General features: G+C 46.1%; 1 protein-coding gene across 2 annotated transcripts in view; it reads right to left on the bottom strand.

The window, feature by feature from the left end:
• Nucleotides 1-229: 229 nt before the first annotated feature.
• Nucleotides 230-9166, bottom strand: part of LOC128302103 (nephrin) — a 67072-nt gene continuing 58135 nt past the window's right edge. The window contains exons 14-15 of one of the 2 annotated variants that reach the window (XM_053038835.1): nucleotides 7006-7169; nucleotides 230-1630 (exon numbers count right to left, since the gene is read on the bottom strand). In XM_053038835.1, the coding sequence (XP_052894795.1) occupies nucleotides 1557-1630; nucleotides 7006-7169 (238 nt within the window). In that variant the 3' untranslated portion in view covers nucleotides 230-1556. The remainder of the gene's footprint in view (nucleotides 1631-7005; nucleotides 7170-9166) is intronic. The other variant, XM_053038845.1, reaches the window with a different exon arrangement.

Here is a 9166-nt window from a genome sequence, read left to right as displayed (position 1 = left end):
CAGTAAAAGTGACGAGTGTGCTGAGCGCCCCGTCAAAATGGACATCGGAACCATTCCATCCGAACCTGAACATTAAAACTGGCAAAAGGTGAGCAACAACTGTTACTGAACGGATAGAAAGAAATTAATGAACAAAAATCTAAGCAAGAGGGAGAGAGAGAGAGAGAGAGTTACAAAAATAAACAAAAAACAAATCACAGCCGTGAGCGTTCATTTAAACGAAGTTATTCAGTTTGTTGGTTTGCTTTATTCGTTTGATTGTTAGTAGGGTTTTTTTGTTTGTTCCATCGAAAACTGTGGCATTTGGTTTGTATGTTGGTATTGTTGTTTGTTTTTTTTTCTTTGCTTGTATGATTCCGTACTGTCATACCGTTTCCACTTGTACACCTTTTGTTTTGCATTATGGCTCGTTTTCTTATTGTTTTATTACGTCTTCATACACGCTAAAAGTCTGCCCATAGTCTATTTTAACCGTCGACAGTGGTTTTATCATTTGGTTTCCGAATGTATTTGTTTCATTTAAAAAAGTAAATAAATAAAACAAAATGGCTTCTTCATTATCATTCCTTGATGGTGTGTGTGTGTGTGTTTTGTTGTTGTGTATGATTGGTATGATTTTACAATGTTAGAGCAACATTACCGAATTGTGTTAGATTCAAATAGCAATTGTTTGTTTTGTTTTTCTCTTCCGCACATTACAGCACTACCGTGCTTACCGTGAGCCCCTTTCTTTTCACGAACACAGTTCCATGTTTTGGCCATTTGGTAGCGCAACTTCTCCTGCGTGTGTCGGGACACAATGATGAGTTTCTTCGCGTGTGTATCGTTACAAGATGTGTGCTTTCTTTTATGCTAACCACTAAATTTTAACGCTTTTATACAATAACGTAAACTAAACCAGCTGACAAACTACACACACGCACACTCCCAAACACCGGAGTATGCCCAACTTCCAGGTCAACTTGATGAGCTTATTTGATAGAAACAGAAAAAAAGGTAAAACTGTTCTACTCCCACCTGCACCAGCACCTACGCATATGCTTTTCTTTTCCTATTAAACTCTGTTCATGTGACGTGTGTACAATGAAAACCACGAACGGGCAACAATTTTGTGATCCGGTGTTTAATTTCAAAACCTTCCCTTGCGTTACGCGTCTAAACACTTTTGCACATTGCACCAACGTTCCGATACCGGGGATTTAACACTAAGCGCTAAAATCTGTCTGCTTACATTCTTCTTTCCTTCTGCACTGCTCAAACGCGTCACATAATTCATTTGGTTTGATTAGCTACTTTTGATTTGTATGTTCTCTTCTGTCCTACCGGCTATGCCTAAACACCATTGTCCCCCCTCTCTTTTTCCCCTCCCTATCTTATCGCTACCAGTTTTGTTTGTGTTGAATTTGCTTGAAAGTTTTGTTTAAAAACGTCATCGCGTCACACTACTTTGTGATTAAGTGTAAGGTTGCATCATTGGACTGAAGGCCGCATCCCGGGCGGCTGTCCTGCACCTCCAGCTGTTGCCCCGGTGTCCGCTGGTCAGCCGGCAGCGTGTGTTAAGCTCCTGATAGTGTGGTGAACTCGATGTCGCCCCCGCGCGGCAATATTAGATCGGGATCTGCAATATAAACTGGAAAATTATAATAAAACGATGCAACGAAAGATGAAGCGAAAGCCAACGGAAAGTCGGAACGGAAAGGGTAAGAGAAGAGAGATAGGAGAGTAAGTTGGTTGATGAATTTGATTGACAATTGTGTGGTAGAGAAACCTTCGCAAATTGTTACATTTAGTTGGAACAACCCACAATGCCCGACAGATTTTTGCCCAATAATAACAATGGTACTAAATCTAAACAAGTTATTTAAATGGATTCCAATTCCTGCCAGTAGACAGATTTATGCTTGTAATATTTTAGCCTGCACACAGCGTACACTGAAAGCCTTCAATATCTGAAGGCTTTCCGGGCTTATCACGCTTGATAGTTTATTTACAGGCATTTGCATTAGCTAAAACCATCGTGTGGCCCGACAAAGAAAGAGGAAAATCATGCTTAACTACCTTTTTCGATCAGCCAAGTTAAAAGAAGCAACTTAATAACCCCCCAGAGTCTCGTCCGTCCGTTTGGATGGGACGCAAGAAAGCGACCGTTTCGGGCGAAAAATGTGCCCCCGGATTTTCGAAGCCCACAAAAATAGGCGAATTGGAGAGCAAAACCAACAAAAAAAAAAAAACCGGCACCGAATTCAGTCTCGCCTTGAGAACAAAACCGCCCTGCAGCATTACAACAATATCTGCTTTCTTCCCGTGACCGTCGGAGACGGAGATGATGATGGAGCAAGTTGCACGGTCGAACCCGAGACCGAGAAAAGGTTCACCGAAGCGAAACACTTTGCTACCAATGGATGGACATGGCCCAAACAGGTCCCTTTGCTAAGCAGCACCGGTAAGCAGAAGGACATCGGCCCTGGAGGGAACGAGATTTTCGGGCCGAAAGGTTGTGCGTGTGCCATGTAATGCTGCGGGAAAGAAGGGCGATGCGATTGGGGCAAAAATGGAATCTTACCCGTACAGTGCGCTGATGTTTTCTGTGGCCGGTATAGGCCTAACCCCCGACACTTGCCGTGCAGTGAAACGTTTTGCCGTTGGTTCGGAGGTAGCTTCAAATCATCTAACAAACACATTACATATTTGCATATGAAACCCGAGGGAATGCTAGACCTTTCACTGCCGGTCCCGGTCGATCTGGGCGGGAGTGAGTGAAAAAAAAGGCTCCGATCGAACTTTATTACTCGGGCCGGGTTGGTGGGCTTTTCCGTGGTCTCCTGACGCTGGACTACTGTGTCGATTTTTTTTTTACTTTCCTTGGGAGTGAGGTTACGCTTCCATCGTACGCTGGTCCATTTAGGGTCATATTAAAACAACAAACTCAAGAGCAGAAGGATAAGTACTGGATGTCTAACGAGGCGAAGCCGGATATAATGGAAGACCGCTTCACATTATTAATATGTTTCGTATTTTTGACTTCAAATAAACAAAAACATGCTATTAAAACACAATTTTTAAACAAATTTGAAACATAGAAAAATAAATCCCCCAAAAACAAATGATGCGAACTTTTGCGACAACCCAGCACCGTCTACATCAGCGTAGCAATGCTATTCAATCGCATCCGATCACCGTTCCGACACAGTGCCGCTTGTGTACCATCAGGCGACCAGTTGCGACCTGAAAGTGTGGGAATTTGTTTAGGATTCAGTGTTTGATTGGGTTTTCTGCACCGTCCCACACATGGTCCCAACCCGGGTACGCATACAGAAAGCGATTCATTTGCTGCCGGGGCGTGATTGCCTTGGTGCGCATCTTGTGTCTCCATGTCGTCCATGCGTTTACCGCACGGAGCGGTCCAAGTAGGCGGTGCAGGCGTGAAAGATTTTGGGAAGCTCATCAATTTTTCTATTTCCATACAACCACAAACACATCGCACATATTCCCAGTACGACACCCGCCAGACGCTAGACGTTCCGGCCGGCAGACACCGAAAGTGTGCAGGGCTTGCTCTTTACCGCACATCGCATCCGGGTGGAAGTGTGCGGTCAGTGTGTTTTGTGTACTGCAAGCACTGTTCTGTACATAAGTTTATTTGATGTGATTTTTTGAAGTGTTTGCGAAAGCGACAGCCTGGCTGATCTTATGGATGGCTCTTTGGATGGAAGTTCGAATGAGCGGTGCAGAATGTACTCATGGTACTGACCCAATATTTGAAGTCCGTTTTGATTAATACTACAGAGGTTGTGGCCACGTGTAAGAATAGAGAGGGGTTCGATTGCACACACAAGAACATAATAATAAATTATTCGTAGTACAAGCACACTCCAGGACAGGCAAATAAATGTCTTTACAAATCACTTTAAATTCGCTCAAATATTGCAATCAAAAAGTTATGAAACACCAGGCGTCTCCATCCCAACATCTTGACCGGATGAGATAGTAGACCATGCTCACTGTATTATGACCTGCTAGATTAATGTTTACCACAAATCTAAAATGGCTGTCTTGTATTTGGGCAACGAGCCATAAGAGATTTAAAAATCAGTGCTGTCGTTTCAATATCTGAGCTACTACCACTAAACCACGTGATCAACCAGGCGTCTCCATTAAGTACGTTAAACGTCGAATTTTGATCGTATTATGAGTTTTTAATTACGTATCGGTATTTTAGCAGTATTATAATATGGACTACTATGGAATAATAACTAACGCGATATTATGTCTAAATAATTTTAATGCTATCAAAAACAGTTGATTTTGATAATGATTGAAGCAGATGCGGACCACAAAAAAAAAAACACATCTTGATTGCATTGATGACACCACTCAGCAAAACCTATCACTCGCTTTCACTTCCAGCCATCGGCAGAGTAAAATATGTTAAACAATAATTCCCTCTCTCTCGCCGCACGGTCGCGGGAAACTGTACCATACAGTATCCTTATGCTTGGCAGTCGGTTTTCCCACTCAAACCCAGTCCTTCAGACAGTATGGTCGGTCACCATCATCCAAATTGCTTGAAATCGATCGTGTGACGATATGGTGCGATAGGTGCCATCGCATAATTTTGACACGCGGCAAGTGGGAACAGGGCATCGCAACAAAAAAAAAAGCGCACCGTCCACCGTTCGGGCTCTGTCGGTTCGCGTTGTACGTAGATGGACTAAAACTGTCAGCATACCACACTAATGGCACCGGTATCTCTTCAGCGCGCTTTCACCTCCCGTACCGAATGGTCGGTGTTGGCCTGTCTGTCCTGGCTGGTGAGAAAGCACACCTGACCGTGGTGCCAACCGGCTGTCGGCACCACGGCACGGCCCGAATCTCATTTATTTATTGATTTGGATTATCATCATCACGTAATCGAATTTGCGTATTTCTAGCGAGGGTGAAGCATCCATCCACCAAAGGTACCATTCGGTTTAGGTCCCTACACTGTGAGTGTGTATGTGTGTGTTTTGCTTTTTCCGCGTTCCAGTTCTATCTGACTGGGTTTACCCTCGCGCCCAGCAGTGTACGGTGAGTCGACAACAACCGTTGCGCTGATGGATGCTGTAAGGCACGGCACCAAACCTTCTCTTATCGAATCCGATGCGCCACGAGTAATGTGGGTGAAATTAAGTAAAATGAGATGGCAAATCTGAATTCCATTTGCGCCATTCCGGATGGAGATGGTTTCTCGGACCGAATAGCGCTTGCTCTTTGCCGGGTTTTTGATAAGTGACGGTTGCGAAAGGTTTTATTACGGGAAAAACGAAGGAAAAGTATTCAAAACGGGAAAGATCTACACCACGTAGCGCATTAGCGCAAACTGTTTTTTCCGCCATCGAAACCGAACGGAATGGACGAACATTTTGTTTCATAATGTTGCCCCGAACATTTGGCAGTTTGCTGCTCGTAATGTTGCAGTACAGAAAAATTAAAGAGTTGATGTTTGACGATTGACGTGAAACGATCACCGCCCTTGTACATCTGCTCTCGTTGTGGAGAAGAACCGGCAAAAGATTTTCACTTCTACCGCACGTCTTACTGCAAGACGATATTCGAACATCGGAATGGATGCTAATGCGGAACAGCACAACGTTAGTGTGTGGTTCTGAGTCGTCGTCTGTGTATGTGCATGAGATCTCACAAAATGGAGGCAAAAGCTCTGCCACTTACTGACGGCGAGAGCGAACCAGAACAGACAGGCGTAAGCGATGATACCAGCCGAGGGTTGTTTATCGCCTCATTCATCTTGTTGATATATGATACAATCGTCATTGATTGAATCGAAGGAAAAGCAGCACATTAATAGGATCGAGCATCAAATGCACGCTTACATACGGACCCACCAGTACAGGGACCGCCCGAAAAAGTCGGTTCCGCATTTCCGAAAATGGAACGGTGTGCGAGTGCGACTCTGGGTGTATGTGTGGGAGAAGCGTGTACCGAACAAAATTTCCCCTGCCACCAAAAACTCCCATTCATCATCGGGGTTTTTTGGGAAAAATGTCCATGCGGACAGAGGTAATGCTTTCGCTCCATGCTCATTTGCCTGCCAAAAACGGAGGGCGACCACCGTTTTACCGCCTGAAACCTTGAGCCAGTCGCTGACGGTTTCCGGACCGGGGAGGGGAGAAGAAAACTTCTCGCAAAGGAGAAGGCAGCAGAAAGAAAAAAAAAAGAAATGGAACACAGATACTGCCTTCGAGAAGCGATTAAGAACATTCGAAACGCAAACGAACGGTTAGGAAAAGGACCGGAAGAACAGCGTACAGCCAACGTCACACGGCGGTGATGTGGGGCATAAGTATGGGATTATATTTCCGGGAGAGAAAATTGGGTACTTTCAAGCATCTGCATCAAACACACACACAGCCGCACACGGCGAGACGCACATTAGCTGCAGCCCGTGCGATCCATGAACCATATCGGGGTTTGATATATGCCGGGGTTTTTTTCCGGTGATGGTGGAATTGAGTTCCTCCCTAAATAATAGATCAGCGTACCGTCTATGATTTGTTTCGCCCAGCTTAAGCCGGGGCGGGATGGTTTATCTTTACGCGCGACTGTGTGCGTTATTTATGGCGGAGATGCTTCTACCTCTCGATTAAAGCACTCCATGAAGCACGTGGGCCACGGCCGACATGGTTCTTCCCCGAAACATGCTGGATTAATGTCGCACGACGAAGACAGCGAATTGAAATTAATCTTTCATACTTAAAAAACGTAACGCAGGATGCCTAACATTCGTCCAAACGGACATTGTGGGTGCATAGATCCAGAAAACATTGATCACTTGTTCCAACTAAATGTAGCCTACACGCATACGCTCGGAATATTAAATTCCCCGTATCACTACAACAACGCGCAGTCCGTTTCATCCCCGGTCGACATGGGGACATTTTCTCGTTACTCGAAAAATTCCTCGAACGGTATAAATCTTTCAAACGAACGCTGTCGTACCGTACTTACCATTAAGACTAGGTTGGGAATACTGTACAAATCCTTCCGATACGTAACGACTACTTCTAATGGTGGACGAGGCACGACTGCAGCGTACATCCAGCTGCCGCTGATACTCATCATCGAATACATCGTCCTCGGCGTACATCGATGGCACATCGGTTCGGGCAGGTCTGCAATGGAGAAATAAAGCAACGAGAACATATGAAGCAGCGGCAACAGCGACAGCACCATCATCATCATCATCGCCCATCATTCGTCTCATCGTCATGCGAGCACGAAAGCGCTCTTGGCACTATTATTCCGCAGGGGGGTCCGGCATTAAAATGGGGATTTTGCCGGGACGTCAACCAAACCGTGTCGATTACGATGTCGTGCCAGTGTAACGAGATGGCTATTGGCGCTGTTTCGCCAGCAACGGGACAGCTCCGCTTATCACTGTGTTCCGACCAGTCGCCAGACCAATTGCCGAATCACTTGTAATTATGTCACACTTCTGGTGGGGTTTTGCTTGCGAACCGGTGGCGCACCGAGAGGTTTATTGCTGGGCTGGTCAAAGGGCCAGCAGGGAGGGAAAATAACCAACATCCCGAGCATTGACAGCCACTGGCGTTCTTGCGGGTTGGCGTGTTATTAACAGATCTATCAAAAGTAACGTCGAACGGCTGGGCCCCTGGCTCGGTTCCGTCCGAGCCGTTCGGAAGGAATAAATGAATGCCGGTGGGCGAATGGGCGAGCAGCGAGCAGATACGCAACGCAGAGCAGTAATTATTCCCGCCGGGTGACACAGCGCTTCAATCGAGCCGATTCGATACAGCCCGGTACCACGCCGGTAGTCGGCAATTCATTTGCTTTCCTCGTAAAGCACGAGCACCGGGAATCTATTTCCTTCATCTTCAGCACACGAAAGGGAGGGGGATTGGGTTGGGCAGGGGGTTGGGTTGGACTTTTCCCTTGGCTTGCACCAATTGAACCATTGAACCATAAAGTCAGAGAAATTACGTTATCAATTTAAACAATCTAAGTCATTTGTTCGTCGGAAATGTTGCCTTACTGCAGCAAAACGTTGCAGAGAAAACCTTCGCTAAAGAAGGAATTTCGCATGAAGGAAGCAAAAATTCATGCCAAAGTAAAGCTGTCTTGGCGCCGGTCGCTCAAAACCCACCCGGGACCGGAGGGAAAGGCGAAACGGAACGGGGGAAGGCTAGTGCCCTTCGTCAGGCAGGCTAATGGTCCCTGAAAGCGTCCGTTCGACGCCTCCGGCCGCGCCACCTCACTAGCCCCCGGTGGGCCCACCGGACGCGACCCATCTCCCAGCCAGTGGGGAAAATGAAAAGCAGAGAATTATTCGGAAGAAGCTTTTGCTTGCTCCTTTTCACTGTCCCGAGCCGCTGGGCAACGGGGCAACGGGGCAACATCATCTGTTCGCATCGACAGACCGACAGGCCCAGTGCCAGTGCGGTGAATCGACCCACGGGCCGGCATCATTAACCCTTGGGATTAGTGAAGATGGAAAATGACGCATATCATTATTTCGCTCCAAGCTCGGCAGCACCGTTCGGATTCTGGTTCCGGATCTGTTTCCGATTTCATATCTCAACGCCGCACAACAACAAAAATACTGACCCACGGTTGATCGGGCCGGGCTTTGGGAAACAAAGCGCGGAAGGAGAGGAGGAAGGAAGGGACATCGACGGAATCCCACCGCCAGGTGCGGTAACCATTCGGAAAACCATTCGGACAGGTTTGAGCTTTTTGGGCCGAGCAAGGGCAATGAGATGGAAAAAAAGGGCAGGAGTTTATTCGCTGGCTTGGGAGCGCAAAAGGGAAGAATGATTTTTGAGCTTATTATCGTTGGGCGAGCGAACATTTTTGCGCGCGAGAACAGTGATGTTCGATGTGAATGGAAAATGATAAACCAATCGTGGAATGCAATCAGCGGGAAGCTATTCCAACCTTATGGAATTATAGTTGGGTCAGTAGAAAGGAATGCTTCGAAGCGTTAACCACCCGCATTAAAACCTTCTGTGCAAATGTGGAAGAGGCAGTATTCTTTCAAATTACAAAAAACATGTTTGCATAGGGCTTTAAAAAATCAAACATGTGAACATGTTGCAGGAAATTTGGCAATATATTCATTAAACATTTTGCACTTTCATTAATGAGATAT

Source organism: Anopheles moucheti, chromosome 2 (genome assembly GCF_943734755.1).
Source record: "Anopheles moucheti chromosome 2, idAnoMoucSN_F20_07, whole genome shotgun sequence".
NCBI classification, from domain to species: domain Eukaryota; kingdom Metazoa; phylum Arthropoda; class Insecta; order Diptera; family Culicidae; genus Anopheles; species Anopheles moucheti.
This window is presented reverse-complemented; position numbering and strand designations above follow the sequence as displayed.